General features: G+C 47.2%; 2 protein-coding genes across 7 annotated transcripts in view; both read right to left on the minus strand.

The window, feature by feature from the left end:
• TTC28 (tetratricopeptide repeat domain 28) overlaps nt 1–898 on the minus strand; it is a 583146-nt gene extending 582248 nt beyond the window's left edge. For both annotated transcript variants that reach the window (XM_037052403.1, XM_037052402.1), the window contains exon 1: nt 692–898. In XM_037052403.1, the coding sequence (XP_036908298.1) occupies nt 692–787 (96 nt within the window). In that variant the 5' untranslated portion in view covers nt 788–898. The remainder of the gene's footprint in view (nt 1–691) is intronic.
• Nucleotides 899–5173: 4275 nt separating this feature from the next.
• CHEK2 (checkpoint kinase 2) overlaps nt 5174–19556 on the minus strand; it is a 35098-nt gene continuing 20715 nt past the window's right edge. For all 5 annotated transcript variants that reach the window (XM_037052409.1, XM_037052411.1, XM_037052406.1 and 2 more), the window contains 8 exons: nt 17036–17097; nt 15405–15504; nt 13648–13734; nt 12406–12569; nt 12061–12176; nt 10953–11038; nt 6782–6862; nt 5174–5970 (listed from right to left, as the gene is read on the minus strand). In XM_037052409.1, the coding sequence (XP_036908304.1) occupies nt 5881–5970; nt 6782–6862; nt 10953–11038; nt 12061–12176; nt 12406–12569; nt 13648–13734; nt 15405–15504; nt 17036–17097 (786 nt within the window). In that variant the 3' untranslated portion in view covers nt 5174–5880. The remainder of the gene's footprint in view (nt 5971–6781; nt 6863–10952; nt 11039–12060; nt 12177–12405; nt 12570–13647; nt 13735–15404; nt 15505–17035; nt 17098–19556) is intronic.

Raw genomic sequence — 19556 nt, forward strand, 5'->3', positions numbered from 1 at the left:
ATCTGCCCGTATGCCCTGAAGAGTCCACGGGCCTGGGGTGAGTTGTGACGCCTGTATTTTCATCAAGGGCTCCTACACCCCGGCTGTTTTGAGAACCCAGTGCTCAGGGCGGTCCCATCCCATCCAGCAAGATGCCACACCTCCAAAGTCCATTTCACTCAGCATCCTTCACCCTGACCAATATTCCAAACACACCACGGAGCTGGGGTGGATGTTTACAAACATTCCCAAATCACTCTGTACTAAGCCACCGACAGACTTGCTTCCTTCCTGGGACGGACAGCTCACTCACTGAGATTCCACCTGGGGATGTCTGCACCTGAGCCTCCCGCGACTGCGCCGACACCTGTCTCCAGGCGGCTGCTGCCTACCTCTCCCGTGGGCCCCGGGTTTGGGGCCCGCCGTCCCGCAAGAACGGAGAGAAGCGCGCTCATTAGGCGCCGACTGAATACCGTTAACCCCCCCCCCGCCCCCGCCTCCCAACCCCGGCGCGCGCACAGAAAACCCCGCAAAAACCGGGGCAGGCGACAGACCAGATCCCGCCGCCCAGCGATGCAAGGCGGGGTTCGAACCCGTCCGGCGGGGCGGATTCCGCCTGGCGGGCACTAGTCAGCCGCGGAGGCCCGGCCCGGCTCGCACCGACGGAGTTTCACAAAGAAAGTCTCCCGGCCCGCGCCCCTCACGCACTCACCGGCGCCGGCGGCGACTCGGGCTCCCGCCGCCTACGACTCCGTGCCGAGGTCGGCCTCGGGGTTGGCTCGAGCGCCGGCGGCGGCAACTGCTCCATCCCCGCGGGCCCCGGGCCGTGTCCGCTTCGAGCTAACGGTCCCGCCAGCTAGGCGCGCGCGCCGGCTCCGCGCGCCATGTTCCCGCCGTGCCGCGCGCCGCCGCGGCAACCCACACCACCTCCTCCGCGGCCGCGCACGCGCGCCGCGCCCGCTCCCCGCGCGCCCCCGAGGAACACCCCCAGAGCCACCGCGCAAGCGCGCACTCGCCGCGCCCCCTCCCCGTGTGCCCCGCCTCGCCCCCTCCTAGCCGGCCGCTGTTCCCGGCCTGGCACCCACCCCCTCTGCTCCCGTCCAGCCCTGCTAGCCGTTCTGGGTTCGGCGCCGCCGCCTGCCGCACTGCGGATGACCCCAGGTCAGGTTCCTCGGCCTCTTACCGGCATTGTTCCTTTTGCTTCACCCTGTACGTGGGGTCTGGGAGCAAAGTTCTGGGCCACGAGGGAATTACCCCCAAGAAGTGCCGGGCAAAGACGTGTCTAAGATGAAGAGAGGTCGTGGAGGTGTGCGAGCACGTGCAGTAGTGTAATTGGCAGAGTGAATCCTGGTGTTCCTGGGAGAGCCAGACTCCATTAAGACCTTTAAAATCCCGCATCTCTACGAACTTTTGCGTGATTAAGGTCAGGTGTCTGGAGGTCTGTTTCTCCTTAATCAGGAAGGTCTGACAACTAAGGTGTGTTGGGAGGACACAATGAAATAATCCAGATAAACTGTCAACAACGCGCCTAAGATGTACCAAGTGGTAAACGGGTGTCAGGTCCTCTTAAAAACGTTTTGCATAATTAAGTCTCACCTCCATCTTTTTCAAACTGGGAAAATTTGAGTAGGTCACTTGACTGAGCCAGAGAACCGCGATTTCTAAGTCTGCAAAGGGAGAGTAGCAGAAATAATTCACAGAGATGAGCTTTCAGGAGACGATGCATGTGTGTCCCTGAGCACAATGTTTGGCACACCAAGCTCTTCAAGTTTCACTGATATGACTCCGACCCTATCCTTCCAAGACTCCTAAAAGTTTAATGAAAGGGGCTCGGCTCCCAAACCTTGTGGTATAATTAGCTGGGAGGGGTTCGCTCAACCTTGAAGCTGGAAGGACTGTTACTTCCCACATCTTTGCTTTCTCTGCCCCAAACTTCTCTGAAAACCCTAAAGTTGGCAGAAAAACTGGAGCTGAGAATGTTTTCCCTAGTAAAACATTACTTTTTTAGGGACGAGAAAGGAGTCTCCAAGCTTCTCTTGGAGTTTGTAAATGGTTGAATTTATTAGTCTGATCTTTTCCAGATACAACTGACCCCCCCCCCCAAAAGAACAAAACCCAACAACCCTCAGCCTGAAGTCAAATAAAACAGGGAATATACTGAAAAGTCCTGGGGTGTTACCTCATTCAGGCATAGCTACATCTAGGCACTCCAACAATAACCTCAGTCTCTCTCCAATCTCAGCTCTGCTTCCCTCTGTGATGCCTTCATTCTCTTCCCAGTGTCCTACCACATATCTGACCAGGGAAGCAGGAGCCGATTCCCAATAGTTCCCTCCAAAATCTCAGGGTTAACTTTCATTGCACCCCTTTGGGTTGTATGCCCTTGCCTGAGCCAATCACAAGATTGGCCAGACCTGGCTATATGGAGCCCCTTTAGGAAATGGGTGCAGTCAAGTTCTCTTTAAGGTCAAGGAGTGGGGGCAAGTGGGTTGAAAGGATTTCTTCCCCAGGAAAATGGGGATGCAGTTAGAATAAGAGGTATAAGGTAGAGGACTGGCACAATTAAGACTGTCCACTGCACCATCACCTAGGCACACAGCAGGTCCACCATAGAGCAACATGCTTATTCTTCAGGAGTGGCCATTACCTCAGTCTCTGGGAAATGCCCCTCCACCTCTGCCCCCACCACATACCCCAGACCTGGCATTCCTCAAATCTGCTTTGTCAACAGCATCTCAATTGTCTACCCATTTTGTGTGCCCTCCAAAAAGCTGAACAGATGATACTTCCTTGCTCAAGAACTTTCAGTGGCTCCCCCCTGCTACTTATCTGGCCCTCCCACCTTTAATGATGGATGCCTACACTGATGGATCCCTTACCATGTACATGCCAGGCACTTTAAATAGACTTTCTACCACTGAATCCTCATAAACACCATGTGAGGTCGGTACTGCACCCGCTTTGAAGTCACTTGCCCAAAGCCAAAGTCAGAAAATGCAGAGTTCAGAGTAGCACAATATTATTCTTACCACTGGTGTTGTCATCCATTTGCTCCACCTTCATTTGCTCAAGTTTCAAAGTCCTGTGATCATCTTCAGCTGGAGGGCCAGTGGGACGATCTCTACCAGGGAAAGCTCCTAGGCAGGCCACAGGTGGCAAACACAAGGCCCTTGGGCTGAATCCGACCCTCCATCTGGTTTTATTCAGCCTGGCATCTTGTTTCTACCCTGAGGCAGCACCGAGCTCGAGCTCGAGCTTAACTGTTAAGGAGTAGTTACATTTATAGCCCTCAAGTTACATTCGGCCCTTTGAAAGCAACCATGAGGCTGATGTGGCCCCCAGTGAAAATGAACTTGACACCCCTGCCCTAGGCAGCCCTCAGCTTCCTAGTGAGGGGTCAGGTGGACTCTTATAGCTTTATCACCTCCCCCCCCCATTTCATGGGATGGACAACCCTCCCTCCATGAAATAAGAAGTTATAAAGTGGGTATTACGTGGCCCTAGACCAGCAGCTACCTCCCCACTGGTCAGTATATTAGTTTCCGATGGCTGCTGTAACAAATTATCACAAATTGGGTGGCTTCAAACAGCACAAGGTTATTCTCTTAGTTTTGCATGGCTAGTTAAGGTGTAGGACTGGTTCCTTCCAGAGGCTCGTAGGGGACAATCCATGTCCTTGCTTTTTTCCCAGCTTTTAGTGGAAGCCTTGGTTTGTGGCCTTTCTCCATTTTCAAAATGCTTCACTCCATCTCTTCTGACTCCTCCTGTGTCCCTCTTAAAAAACATTGTCATGACATTGGGCCCACCCCAAGAAGACAGGACAATCTTCCCATCTCAAGACCCCAACCTGCAGTTTCTTTTGCCACATAAAGGAACATATTCATAAATTCTGGAGACTATGAGAACATCTTTGTGAGCCGTTATTCAGCCCACTATGGTATATATAATCAGAGGAAGCTAATACAAAGTGCTCTAGAAACAGAAAAGAGCTGGCTGACTGCCCCAGAGGGAAGAATGCCCAAGAAACCATAGACTTAACATTATTCAAATGAGTTAAACCCCATCTAACTTGGCAATCTCAACCCCATTCCTTTAAATATGAAAACCTCCTAAATCCCCACCTCAACCCCAGGCCAGCCAAGCCTCAGAATACTTGCACACCCTTCTCATGGAAAATGCCAACCACTACCCCCACTGCCTGGGGCAACAGCTGTGTGCCCCGAGGCTGCCCTGGCTGGCTCGCCGGTGGCATCTGAACTGAGGCAGTCGTTTTGTGGCATGGCCAGCAAGCTACAATGTGGCATCAACCAGCTGAAGCTACAAGAGAAGCAAAATGAGTGGGTCACAGACAAGAGGAGGCAGCCATTAGAACTATCTGGTGTCCTGGTCTCTCCCAGGTCCAGCCATCTGCAACCTTGAAAACAAATCCCCTTTTCCAAGAAGTAACTTGAATGGGCCTCTTGCTCCTTGTAACCAAGGTGTCCCAACTTTCAGATGATAGGGCTGTACCCACCTATAATTTAACACACTAACATTCAAGATTTAGACATCAGTCTCTTTGGGGTTTTGTGGGAGTCCACATCTCTGAGTCTAATTAAATATGGGACTAAGGAAATGAGGAATATTAGAGTCAGAAAGGCCTGGGTTGGGTCCCAGCTCTGCCACTAACAACTGTGTGACACTAGACAGGTCATCTTGTTCCTTCAGCCTGGGTTCCTCACCTAGAACAAGAGGGTGGTCAGAGGAACTAGCCCTCAGCATCACTTTGAGGACTAGACAGGACCAACCAAGGGAGGAGCTTTACGTGGGGCATCCTTGATTATTGTTGGGTGGGCAGGACACAGCCACGTGCTTTATCTACGTTTCTAAAACTCAAACATCTCTGAAAATGAGTCACCCTTAACTCATTTGACAGAACAGACTGAACTGATATGCCTTAAAGTCTTCTGTATCCCGTTTACTGAGAAATCGGCTATAGAAATATAAATGTTTGGTTACAGGATTCTGCTGGTTATTACACATAATGCAGTTAGATGTGCCATGCAGGTCCCCTTCCTAAAATCATGAAAATACCGAGTTTTACAACTTATCTGGTGCCAAGGTTTCAGAAACTGTGGTCTTGTATCTTGTTTTTAAAGAATTTTTATTGTGGCAAAATATACATACCAAAATTTAACATCTTAATTTCTTCTTAAGTACACAGTTCAGATTAAGCACATTCACACTGTTGCACAATGATCGCTAGCAGTCACCTCCAAAACTTTCCAGCTTGCAAAACAGAAACTTTGTATCTATTAAACCAAAACTTCCCACACCCCCAGCTCCTGGTAACCACCCTTCTATTTCCTGTCTCTGTGGGTTTGACTACTCTAGGTGCCTCATAAGTGGAATCATACAATATCTAGCATATTTCCCTGAGCGCCGTGGGCCGTGGACCTGTATCTTTATGAGGCCAAGGACGAGAATTTAAAACAGGTCCATACACTCATGTACCTACTATCTCAGGAGGACTTTGACAGCCAGCCAGCCAGTCTCCATGGACTCCGCCCCAATTTCACCGTGCCCCTTTTCCAGAAACTTTCTAAGGAGCCTTTAGAATGGAAATGCATCTGGCCCAGGCTGAAATCAGGGACATATCCTGAGAAATTTGCGTGCAAAGTAGAGTGACAGGCAAAAAGCACATGATTTCGAGTACACAAAAAAAGCATGCCAACTAAAGAGCAGATCATCAAGCCAAAGCACGAAGCCCAGGTTCCATTAGGTTTTTAATTGTGTATCAATGACTATGGATATGTGACTCTTCCTGTGACCAACACACAAACTACCAAAAAAAAAAAACAAATGTAAAGAAAATGTCAGCAGAGTTCCAGAAGATACATTTCTTTCGTGTCCAACCAGTGTTCACGAGACAGCAGCACACACAGCCAGGCGCTTTGTGGGGCCGGCATCCTCCGGTTCCCCTTCCAGGAGCCGTTTTCGACTTGTGGAAGGCTGGAAAAAAAGAAAAGGAAGAAATGTTCAAAGAAAACCACTGGCTGCTTGAAGAGTATCAGAGTTTCCCAATATGCTCCCAATACATTCAGAGCATTTCATGTGAAAATCCTAGTACTGAGAATTACTGGTCGTCCTCACTGACATCTGAATCCCCACCAAGCCTCCCAGACTCAGACGTACTCATCACATGGACACTTCTCTCCCTCTGGCTTCCCATCACTCAATGGTATATAGTTACAGTAAGCAGCATCACCACCCTCCTCTTGGACATCTTTTCGTAAATCATGAAGTTTAAATAGACGGTGATACCCTTTCCTGGGAGCCCAAAGTCTTGCTCTTTTGTGGGAAGACAGCCTTTTTGTGTGTCTGTTTTCCCATTTATAAAATTGCAAGGGGAGAGGGGAAAAGGAGCATTATCATTCACCAAAACAAAAGGCAAACAAAGAATGAACAGATGTTAACTTACAAACATGGAAGGAGTAAAATTATAATCAATAAATCATCAACCACTCGCCCAATTTTAGATTTTTCAATACATTCAAATCTGAACCTCTAATACAGTATTTAATTTTGCCTTGCAGGAGACTTCTTGAATGACAATCCCTAGCTGTGCTTCCCTAATGTATTAAGAAAATTCTTCATTATTAAATCTTTTAAGGGTACTAAAGCAGATCAAACTGAAACAAAATACCTACTGCATTATTCCCTAAAAAATAAAACTGCTATTAAAGAGGTCATTCAAATTCATCATCCTTGCTCACGGGCTCTTTAAACCTGGCCTACATGTAATGACCAGCATCTGGAATACCTGGGCTGGGAACTGGGGCAAAGCCGTTGACTTATTTTCTTCAAAAAGCAAATTTTGAAATTTTCTCTTCATGTCTTCATCCTATAAAGAAATGAAAAACATAAGTAGGTTGTGTTTGAGAGAAAGCTCCTGGAAACAGAGACGTCCGGTCTGCCAGCTGAGTGGCACGCCTTTGCTGCAGCTCTGAGAGGGAAAGGACCGGCTGGCTTCCCAGGGTAGTCTAATCAGCAGTCAGTGCTCAATCAGCACTGATTGAATCAAAACCACAGGCTTAAGGGTCTCGGTGGGTCAGAGAGAACCACCGATCTAAACAGACTTTCAGAACCAGCAGCCCAGATCGTGACAGAGATGGCAATCAGGAGGCCAGAGGCTGGGCTGACTCCATGCAGCTCCTGAGTCCTTCCAGGAGGTTGGCCCGCCCCCTGCCAACAATGGGGCCGGTTACTGGGGCCGTCCTAACAAACCAACCCGGCACCCTAGGAAAATTCACCCAGCAAGTGCTGTATAAGTGGCCGGAAGGACTTTAAACCCACCACATCCAGAGCTTGGGTCTAATGAGAAAGGAAGACAAGGGAACAGGTCATGGCGGGAACGATGTTTCTTCCTACTGGAAGGGTGGGGGGAGGGAGTGTACACTAGAGGACTCCCACCTCACCTCCCTGGACACTCACCTCCCCAGGCATCAAGGATTTGCATCTGGCAGCCCTGAGAGGCAACCTGGTGCAGCTCTCCTCACCTTCAGAAGGATAAAACCTCCATGACTGGGATGTAGGCTCTGGCACCGGCTGGGAAGCCCAGCTCAGCCGACAGATGTAGTGTGTGCAGAATACAGACCCAGAGCTGCCTGATTCCAAAGCCCCGTGTACTTTCCCACCCAACCCCCTTCCATTCCTCCCACTAAGCCAAGTGTGCCACGGTGGGTGGGGGGAGGGCGTAGAAGTGAAGGCCTCCGACACCCAGCAATTTGATGGCTATAGAAAAATGACAGTGCTCGAGGATTCATTCACCTGTTCTGTATCTAGTAGCTGGAATCACCTGCTGCCATCACTGTTTATGGTATCATTCAGAGTGGCTCCCCACTACCCACACTGTAAGACCGCCAAGTTTATCTGGATTCCATCACACACTATCCCTCAGGATCCCACTTCATAGCCAGTGCCACTCTCAAAGGTCCATCCGTTTATTTCCTCCTGTACCCACTCCATCAGGAGTGCCCTTGTACAGACTCCATCAGGAGTGCCCTTCTTGCCTTCCCGCCCACCTACTTTACCCACCTTCCTTATTCACTCAGGAAACAAACATTTCCCTTAGATGCTAAGCACTGTAAGAGACACAGTAGCCTCCGTATCAGAAGGACTCAGTAAGGGTTGAAAATGCTCTCCCACTGCTATGGTCTGAAATTGGAGCCACTGCCTTGAAAGAGGTAATCACAAGTTAAAATGAGGTTGTTAGTGTGGGTCCCTAATCCAACATGACCAGTGTCCTCATGACAGAAAGAGACACCGGAGATGTGAACACACAGAGAACAGACCCTGTGAGGACAGAGAGAAGGCAGCCATATCTGTAAGGCAACGGGAGAGGCCTCAGGAGAAATCAAATCTGCTGAGACCCTAAAATTGGACTTCTGGCCTCTAGAACTGTGAGAAAATAAATTTGTTGGTTAAGCCAGCCAGCCTGTGGTATCTGGTTATTGCAGGCCTAACAAACTAAGATACCCATATCATCCCCAGGGAACTCCCTTTTTGGACACCCTTTACACCAAGGAAACCTGTGGTGTAAAGCCCTAAAGCCCCATAAGTAGTGGCCCGCTTTTATTTAGGGATCCCCAAACTCTGCACCTGCTACTACCACCACATGTATCACATTGATACGTAGAGACTGTGGTCAGAGCTGGCCCCACCCAGGCTGTCAGCTCCCCAAGGCAACAAAGTATCTTATTCCTCTTTGCATCCAGGGAGCCCAAACATTAGCTGACAACATGAGCTCATTAACTACCCTCTGGAAGAATAAATGTATGAAGAAATAAAACCACAATGGAACAGACCTCCTGTGGCAGCTCTTTGGTGCAGCCATATAGAGCTGACCAAAAGCCTGTATATAAAACAAGTGATCGAGCCCTGGTGTAGCTCAGTGGATTGAGCACAGGCCTGCGAACCAGAGGATTGAGGTTCGATTCCCAGTCAGGGCACATGCCTGGGTTGCAGGCAGGTTCCCTGCAGGCTAGCTCCCAGCAGAGGATGCACGAAAGGCAACCATATATTGATGTTTCTCTCCCTCTCTCCTTCCCCTCTAAAGATAAATAAATAAATTTAAAAAAATAATCAATTAGCAATAATATGTCAAAAGAGCTCTTTACCTTTACATGTCATGGTTAGCAATGTATATCTGTAAACACCCTTTCTTTGAACTGTCCAATCAATATTCAAAACTACTAAACTGTTAATGTGCGCAAGCAGGAAGAAATCCTACTTCAGGAAGTGAACCTGAGGCAAAAGTAGATAGAAGGGATGCTCCCCAAACGATACTCTGCTACTGACAAAACAGACCAGAATTCACATTCCCATTGCTCAGCCCCGCGCCAGACCCCACAGAACAAGTTGATTTCTTTAAGAACACTGAACTCCCCCAAAATAAACACTGAACTCTCACTCATTTAATGTTCATGCCACCTTTTGCTGCAAACACAAAATGTAGACAAAAGAGTATTGAAGTGAGAACCCTGTGGCTGGGCTGAACTTCACCTTTCCCTCGGCTGTTAACGACAGTTTTCCCTTGAAACAAAAAGTACAAGAAAAATAGGCTATGCCTGATCATAAACACTGGGCAGATGCAAACCCTGTTCCCAGGCCTAACTAGGCAGCTCCGTTTCTTTTTTCAAGACCAGCACAGCTCCTCTGCATCCACATCTGGCCCCTAAGAGTTTCCCTATTAAGACCCATGAAAAGAGCCCAGGAGGCATGTTTTTCTTTTTCACCAAAATCAAACCCCCGCATGCAAAGGCACCCTTTGTTTCCAAATTCCTTTTCTCCAGGGTCCTGCTGTTCCAGATCTGTGTGGTCTGTTAAGAGCTAAACCATCTGACAGATTTCTTCTGGGGGGGGACTGCTGTTTCCAGGGCAACACCCCAAACACATATATCTACATTTTAAACATTTCTTTTAAGGATTTGTTGTTCTCAACCTGAGCTGCCCTGAGCCAAACTGTCAGATGCAGAGGGTTGAAAGGGAAAGAGAATGGGGATAGTCTTCCCAGAGTCTCAGAAGCACAGTGCTGAGGCTGGATGTTTCGAGAAGTTCCTGGCCCAATGATCCCCAGAGTATGTGAGCCTCTAGCTCAAACTACCTGGTTCAGTTTCCCATCCCCACAGGAAACAGAGACACCAAATGGAAGTACACAGAAAGGGGTATGGCTGTGCTAAATGGAACTGCACTTAGCAGGAGAGCTGACATCCATCAGAAAACCTGCCTGATGCTGTAATTCCTAAACCAAAGATTACCCCAGCAAAACCACAAAGGACTTCCAACTCTGGCAGCTGGAATGAGGTCAGCGCATAATCTAATGGCAGCCACAACTCCCAGCAGAGACAGAGAGGCAACCCACGCTTGAAAAGCACAGGTGACAGGCAGTCTGCACTAATGGCATGCTTACTCTCCATGAACAAGTGGGACTCTTAATAACCAATCGCTTGGGCTTCAGAAATAGTTAGATTCTCCCCCAGGGAAACTGCCTTCCCAATCCAACCCCTGCTTCCTGGATTTAAAGTTGCAGCTGGAATGCAGCCCATCCCACCTGTTTGGGGTAGAGGGTTTGAGGAAAGAGGGGAACACAGCTGGAGGTGGAGGGTCAGAGTTAGAGCAGCCTCTCAAAGGAATACAGCAAACTGCAGACCCAGGGAAGCCAAGTAGAACCAAGGCAGGCCCCAAAGTCAGCTTGTCCATCCAAGTGCCACAAATCGAGTTAGAAAAGGCTGCACCCAAACACCACACAAAGACCTTCCCCTGCCCCTCCCCACACACACATCCGTACATAGCCCACACACCTAAAGCTCAATCTAAAACAGCTGCATTACACGGGCCCAAAAACCAAACATTTCCATCTTCTTCCTCATCTCTCAGACACAGTTCAGGGCTGCCCGTGTATTTGATGCTACAAGGCATTGCCCCATACCCACCTGAAGCCATGGGTGTTTTAAAGCTTCTTCCGTCGTGAAACGTGTCTTTGGATCCACTATCAACAACTTCTTAACGAGATCCAGAGCTAAAGCAATAAGATAATTGGGTAAAATCAGAGTGAGAAGGGTAAATACATTCAATCAGCAAAATTAAAGTATGCCAGAATCACAGGCCAATATCCAGAAAGAAGAGAGAGGGACTGAGGTCATAGAGGAGTCAGCAGGTATGGTGGGCAGGGCCTCCTACTCCCCCTCACTGTCTGTATTCATCAGAGTGCTCTGAGAATACCACCTCACCCTGCTCAGACATCACAACCTCTCAGCTCTCTGTTCCTCCTCTCACTGCTGGAAGCAAGTTCAAACTAATTAAAGTTGAACTTCCACCCAGTTCTAAGGCGCTCAGGATGCAGAGCCAGCTCTTCCTGAGACCCACAGATGGATGGTGAGAGTTCCTCAGGCGGTGAGAGCTCCTGGAACTGCAGGCTTGGCGGATAGAAAGCTTGATGGCCAGCAACAAGTGGGGGCTGGCTTGTACATTGCAACAATGTTATTCCTTAGACACCTACATGTAACACAATCATCTATGTTACATTATTTGTCATTTAGTTTTAGTTTCCTACTTTTTTCTCTTGAGAATTACAAAGTTACACATTTAAATTCTTAAACACAAAGTAACCAATTACATTTAGCTCTTACATGCTTAGTTACTGAAAAGAAGCCTGTAACTAAAAAGTTACTTATTATTCATTTAAATAGGTACCAGGCACTTGTGTGTGTCACACTGAACCCTTACAAAAACCCTTTGAAGTAGGGGTTTATTGTGTCCCCTTGACAAATAAATAGAGACTCAGAAAGTTTATACAACCTGCCTCAAGTCACATAGCTAGGAGTAGCAGACAGAGGGCTTGAGTTCAGATCTGCCTGGCTCCAGAGCCCAGGCTCTTAATACTTTCCTTCACCTCTCAAATGGTTCAAAACAACAGGAAATAAGAACAGAATCGACGGGAGAAAAATATCATGGAATGTGAACACAAAAAACAAAACAAAACCTCTCCCACCACCGTACATACATTTCAGCAAACCATGATTAACCCTTTCGTATCCATACCCTCCTCTGAGACCACAGCCCAGACTTCGGGAATGAAGTTGTATTTTCCACTGGTGATCTGATCCTTCAGTGACACTTGAGTCTTATGCTCAGAGAAAGGTGGATACCCACTAAGGCTTAACAATGGTAGAGAGAGAAAGGAAAAGAAATCAAGTGGCATTCTCTGTGGCATTCAGGTATATAGATTTCTTTTTTTTTTTTAGCGTAATGAATAATTAGATTTTTCTATAAATCAATGGTCAAAAACAGTGACCTAAATTAAACACAAGCCCTCTACCTGGACATGTTTTTGATTTCATCTAGTTAACTACAATCAGACTCTGAAGCAATGAAAACTTTTCTTACCAAATAAAAAGTATAACTCCTAAACTCCAGCAGTCCACTGCACGATTATATCCGGCAGTCCCAAAAGAATTAAGAACCTCAGGGGCCAAGTAAGTAGGGGTACCACATAGGGTTTTCATGAGAGAAGTCTCCCCCAAAATCTTGGACTGCCCAAAATCAGTAATCTAAAATTAAACACAAGAAGGAATCATTTTTAATGATAGCACAAATAAAAATATCAGTATACTCTGCCAGTCCCAAAAGACATGCAAGTTAAATCAGTTTCTATCCTACAATTCCCATCTGCCGTTAATCTGAAATCGATAAATTCATGTGTAATTTAAGGCAATTCTGAGCTTTTCAAGTTATTTAATTTTTTTGTAATAAGGAATATCTTGGGTTTTTTTTTAAAGATTTTATTTCTATATTTTTAGAGAGAGGGGAAGGGAGGGAGAAAGAGAGGGATAGAAACATCGATGTGAGAGAGAAACATCGATCGGTTGCCTCTCACATGCCCCCAACTGGCGACCTGGCCCACAACTCAGGCCTGTGTCCCATGGACTGGAAATCAAACCAGCAAGCTCTTGGTTTGCAGGCCAGTGCTCAATCCACTGAGCCACACCAGCCAGGCTCTTCATTTTGCCTAAATTAAAATTTCTGAGCTGAGGAAACTCAAGGCCCATGCTTTTTCCCAACTTATCTGTACTCTCTGAAACCTTACAAAAGGTTTATTATAGCCATTATCACAGACACTCCAGGATTCTTCTTAGTTATGCACGGTTCTTGTTAGATCCCAGTTTCTGGACCTTGGCTGCCCACTGGAATATCTGAGGATCCTGGGGAAAAAACACTTACTCTTGGATGCCATCTTCAGAGATTCTGGAGGAGCGGCCTGGATGTCATGGTTTTATTTATTTCTTACTACTTTTTAATCAACAGGAGATTCTACAGGGAAGCCAAGTTTGGGAAGAACGGCCTCAGAGAGAGGGACGGAGAAAATGGGAAGTAAGTTCACTCACTGATTTACAGACCCCTCCCTCTGGACATAAAAGCGGCTTGCACACAGTGGAGCTCAAATGCCACTTAGAATCTGGAGTGGAGCTGGTCTGCAAAATACCACCTGGTCTGCAAAAATAATTGCTGAAAGTGGAAAGACCAAGTTCTCAACCTTTTTACGATCCCACTTGTTACCGGGGGATCGCAAACACAGTTTCTGAACAAACATCTACGGGAACAGCCATCTACAGAATATAAATTTCTTACCTTTATAAGGCAATCCTCTTTTTGAGATGAGAGAAGAACATTCTCTGGCTTTAAATCCCGATGTATAATGCCATTTTCATGAAGATACTACACAGAAAGGGAGGCATGACCCTGAGATTTCATCCAGTGCACACATGAGAGACCACAGCACGCGCGCGCGCGCGCGCACACACACACACACACACACTCCTTACATCTGGGTGAAACTGTAAGCCATGCTACTCACAAATATTAATATAGTCCCCCAAATCATAGAAAACTACTGGGTAAGGGGCTTAGTGTTAAGAAATAAACAAATTTGTTTTCAAGAAAATCTTTAAAAAGTACAAAAATGAAAAAGACAACCTAATAAGTGCACATTTTATTTCACTTTTCAAACATAAGGTGTCAATTTTCAATTTCTTTTTTTTTCTTAAGATTTTGCTTATTTTTTAGAGAGAGGCAAAAGGAAGGAGAAAGATAGGGAGAGAAAAATGTGCGAGGGAAACATAAATCGGTTGCCTCTCACACAGGCCCAACTGGGGGCCTGGCCCACAACCCAGGCACGTGCCCTGACCCAGAACAGAACCAGCAACCTTTCAGCCCATAGGCCAGCATTCAATCCACTGAACCATGCCAGCCAGAGCAAGGTGTCAATTTCAATAATAAAAGTATAAATCAGTGATATATTTTGAAGATCCTATTATAAAGTAAACCATAAAAATTCCACCAAAATGATACATCTGGTTATTCCAACCCCAAAAATAACAATTTAAAGTTAACTCTATTTAAATGCCCAGAGTTAACAAATGCATCTTAAGTCAAACCATCTACAGAAGGTTGGGGACCTCCTATAGTATGTTCATGTGTCTTTGTATGTTCATTTCTATTCACTGTCATATCTCATTAAGAAAACAATTTCCCATGTGCACTGATATGCACTCATTTCATCTTAATATTCTTCGTATAATATAAAGGAGTAAATAAATCACAAAGAGAACTGGTTAGTTGTCTCGGGGCTCCAGTTTTCTCTGGCTATCCCTGTCCTAAAACAAAAATTCTTCCAAAACACTTGCCCTGGGAATGGGATCTGGTGAAGCCCTCAGGGAGGGTAAGCCCAGGTGCACCAAGCCCAGGAGAATCTCCCTCAATCCTCACTCAATACAAGAGCCGGTCTCCGTCACCACATTTCATGCACAGAGTAGGTTTGCAAGGGAAGAAACCTTGGCTGAGAATCACCACAACCAAATTTGGTTTGGGCAAGTAGATACTCTTCTAAGCAAGCAACATGCCACCAGCCGTTCCTCCACTCAGCACGTTCATGGAATAAAGAGAAGGCAGGGCACAGGCCTGCCTGCCTGCTGCAGTTAACAGGACGCTGCCTATGAAAGGGACATCCAGTGCTGGGCCACTGGGAAGCGATCTGTCGCAATCACCCTAACTTGCCAGCCTTATCCTTATACCTGCTCTGCTCCCACCGAGAGGCAAGGCAGATTCGAAGAGGATCAGAAAAAAGCAGAGATCAATGCCCCTCCAGAAATACCTCCAAGCTAAAGAGATTTGTGGGACCATGTGTTTATTTCTTTAACTCCCTTTCTTACTCTGTCTTAAGCTTCACAGCAAGAGCTTTCTCATCTGAGTCAAAGGAGGAGATGTTTTTGCCAAGAACAGAACAAATAACACACACACACAGACTCTGTTCTCCAAGTTTTCATCCTTGGTCCCTCACTTCCTGCCAACAAGAAAGTAGGCTGTCATAAGCACTGTGGGCTTCCTACCTGTACAGCCAGGAGCATCTGGTAAAAATATAGTTTGCACGTATCTTCTTTCAGGCGCCGAGTCCCCACCACCCTGTCAAACAGCTCGCCTCCTTCCATCCTGAAACACACGGGCAAAGCAGGGGGTCATGCCTGGAGGGAAACTCACTTGGGTGGACAATAATAATACCAATAACACAAACTCATTAAGACAAACAAAGAGTTGCCATGTTTATTCACCCCTGACTTCCATTGTAAAGGCAACGTGGTGCTAAAACTTCAACCACAATGAAGACGTCCCAAGTGGAAACTAAGAAACAAGGAAAGACGGAAAGGGGGTGCAGTGGGCACTGGAGACACCTGGCCAGCTATTAAAAACCTCATTCACTGGATCAGAGACAGGGCCCAGGAGTTTGCATTTGAATCACACATGCCAGGGTTTTCTGAGACTGGCGTAGAGCAGCAAGCACCAGTAGACACAACCAGATAATCAGGGGTCTAAGCCCCGACTCTACAACTTCCCAGCTGGGGGACTTTAGGCCAACTTCTCTGATCTTGACTCTGCCTAAAACATACGGATGATCCCACTTACTCTGAAGGCTGCTGTAAAAATTAAGAGATAATTGATGCAGTTGGCACAGTACAGATGCTTGGCAAGGTTACTCAATCCCTCTGGTCTTCAGTTTCCTTTACTGTAAAGTGGGGCTAAAAGTAGTAGCCCACCAGTAACTTGTAAGTTACCTGGATGACTGTTATGAAGATCAAATGACTCAATCCAACTAAAGTGCTCATATTAAGAGCTTAATTAGTATCCGTTACTGTTACTGTATTATTACTACTATTAAACTGTTTTTAACTAGACCCAGTCAGTCAGATAACATTCTATTTAACAGCAACAGATAGCCCTCAAGCACTATAAGGGCTGTCCAGTCTCCCCTAATCCCCTGATTACGATCCCCGTTCTTTACGATCTTAGCAGACAACCTGCACAGGCACTCGGGAGCAAAGCCTTGCCTCTCTGCCTCAATAGAGGCTCCCAGAAACACGACATATTCATGCAGGAATGGACATCAGACAGGCCTCTTCCAGGAATGAGACAGAAAATTATTTTGATCACACGGAATAAAACAGGGCGCGAGAGCCACTGAAATAAACCAGCACCTCGAAGATACTCAGGTGTGGTACCAGCAACCTGGCACTGTGATCCCAAGCAAAAATCCCACCAAGGCAGGAATGTCAGAGTAATAACATCCCCCAGTGACTCAGCACCTGTGTGTGCCAGGTGCCCTATTGGGGGCTTCATAGAGTTTCAGCCTTTCAACTCTGTGAATGCGGATCATTATTACCCCCATTTAACACCAGGAAAATAAGACTGAGAGGTAAAGTCTACCAGCAGTGGGCAGTCAGCTAGCCACCTGCAGAGTGGGACTGAAACCCAGGCCTCAGATTCAGGGCCTGGAACCTCTGAGCTGCCTTCCTTTGAAAACACTGGAGGGGTTCAGATATGATACTAAGCCCTTGCATACTTGGTGGGCCCCGCCATCACACACGAACACAAAAGGGTCCCCAGGATGAGAAACACAAGCCAGCCTTAGTCTTTAAATAGGCATTTAAATAGAAACAAGGTTTTTTTAAAAAAGCTTACTACTTACAATTCCAAAACAATATAAAAATCTTCAGCATCAAAAAAGTCTTTAATCTTGATGATACAAGGCTGAAAGAGGGGGAAAAGGAAAACTAGTGAGAAGCTCTCAAGAGGAAAACCACAAGAGCAGGACTCACAGCGTTTACCCAGGGGATCAGGGGAGGCCAAGACCAGACATCTGGTCCCGTCTTGGGACATGTGGGGAAGAAGGCAAAACGGAATTAATGTGGCTCCTCAGTGAGAACGTACAAGAAACTTGCCACCCCACCAAGTTGGCAAGGCACTGGTTCATGTTTCACACAGAAGGAGGGCACCACGGAAGGAAGCCTGGTTTCCTCCCAGCCCTCCTGCTCACTGCCCCGGAGCATCGGCGCTCAAGGACATCTCATACCCTGGAGGAGCCTGACAAGTGGCAGGAATGGAAAGCAGGCCAGGTGGGTGCCCAGCCTCGCAGACAGACAGCAGGTGACTCAGCTCTGCGGAACTAGAACCACAGGGTAATGGGAACGCTGTGCGACAAGATCTTTCCATTTTTCTCCCCCCACCCTGCCCACCTAAGGTTTTATTTATTTATTTTTAGAGAGGGAAAGGAAGAGAGGGAGAGAGACACCAATGAGTGGCTGCCTCTCACACGCCCCCTACTGGGGACCTGGCCCGCAACCCAGGCGTGTTCCCTGACTGGGAATCTGACCAGCAACCCTTTGATTCATCCACTGGCCAGCACTCAGTCCACTGAGCCTCACCAGCCAGGGCGCCACCCATTTTTCAAGGGAAATTCCAGTTTCATAAGAACTCTGAAGCACATCTGTGGGGTGAGGGAGACACACACTGATGCCTGATAGTTTGTGATTCTGGTCAATGCAGGATGCATATAACATTAAAGAATATACTGTATAGCTTACAATGCATACTTAATACAATGATTTGATGCTTAGAAAGCACACTTTTGGTTTTTACAGAAAAAAAGGACAGTTGAGCTCAGTGGTTAAGAGACGTAAAAGATGTGGTCTCACATCTCTATCAGGGACATGCCCCCCATGCCCCAGCAAAGAGGATGACTGTGATTTCAACAGAACTAAGGGGAAGAGAGCTATAAGGATTTTAGATTGAAGAGTAGCAGAACTTGTCAGCGTGATCTTCCTACAAAGCACATTTCGCCACATCCACTGCTCTGATTAAAACCCTCCAAGTGGTACCTTCCCATGGCGAACTGTTAGACAGCAGTGACTGAACACCCCCCTGCCTCTCCCAGCACGATGGGCTTTGGAAACATAGTGCCAAGTGGAAAAGGCAAGTTGTGAGAGACTTCAGAGAGTATGGAGTGCTTCAACTGTATGGTCAAGTTTTCATTCTGAAGCTGAATGGCGAGTTCAAAGGTGTTCATCCTAATGGTTTGCTCTATAATTTATTACTTTACATGTGCCAAATATTACATGACTTTAAAATATTTAATGACAGGGAGGACAAGAGCCTCCAGACGGAGAGAAGGAAGAAGCGGCGAGGCAGAAAGGAAAAGAAGAAAACCTTTTGCTTTGTGCTGCCCAGAGGCTAAAATCCAACTTCTCAGAGGGATTATTAGCAAGGCCTTCATGCCCCAGTCTGGTCTCCTGTTCCAGGTCCCACCCATCCTCCTCTCCAGGCCACAAAACTCCCCGGTCACCTGGATTCCCTATGCTCTTTTCCAGTGTCACACCTTCGCTTGTGCAACTCTCCTCCTGCCTGGTGATCCTGCCTTCAAAGCACACGTGGCCTCAGGCATCAGGCCACAGCTAAAATGTGCCCCTCAATGCATGCACACACCCAGCAGTGGTTTGAACCTGTGCCACCCCACCTTGCATCTTTAGTATCTATCTCCCCGCTGGGCTGTGAGCTTCTGCAGGGCAAAGAAAGGAAACTAACATCAAGCACAGACACGTCTCCTTTCCCCAGGCACTTTGTAGGCTGAGTCAACTTCTTGGTCCTGCTTGGCTTCTTAATAGGCGCTGACCACCTAAGATTGGGTGTAACTAGGAGCTAATAAGGCACAAAGCAGTCCCCTGGGTCACTGGCTATAGCTGGCACAGCAGAAAGTGTATCTCAGGAACCAGAGGCTACTAACCTTGGTCCTCCACTCAGGTCATATGGGGAAAAGTTTAAGCAATTACAGATCTCTATCATTCATTCCCCAAGTGTATTCTCTGTGCTGAAAGCTCTACCAAGCACATCTCATTTAATTCTCACACTGACCTTCAAGGTTAAGTACTCCTGTTGCATCCATTACTCTTAAAAGTGAAATGACCTTCTCATTGCCAGATGAGAGATGGGATGGGAACCCAGGTCTGTCTCTCCTCCAGACTCAGGCCACAGGAGAGGAAGCATGGCCGTGTCCCTGTGTGCTCACCACCAGAAAAGAGGCTGACACAATGTGTTTGAGAGCTGACCAAATCAGTGCCTGGCTCTACTGGGCTACCAGGCTCTATTTATTGTTCCCAAAATGAACTCACGAGCCCATACCAAATTCCCAAGGGCTTCCACATGCCCTTGCACAA

Source organism: Sturnira hondurensis, unplaced genomic scaffold (assembly GCF_014824575.4).
Source record: "Sturnira hondurensis isolate 20B ecotype Veracruz unplaced genomic scaffold, ASM1482457v3 Scaffold0007406, whole genome shotgun sequence".
NCBI lineage: Eukaryota > Metazoa > Chordata > Mammalia > Chiroptera > Phyllostomidae > Sturnira > Sturnira hondurensis.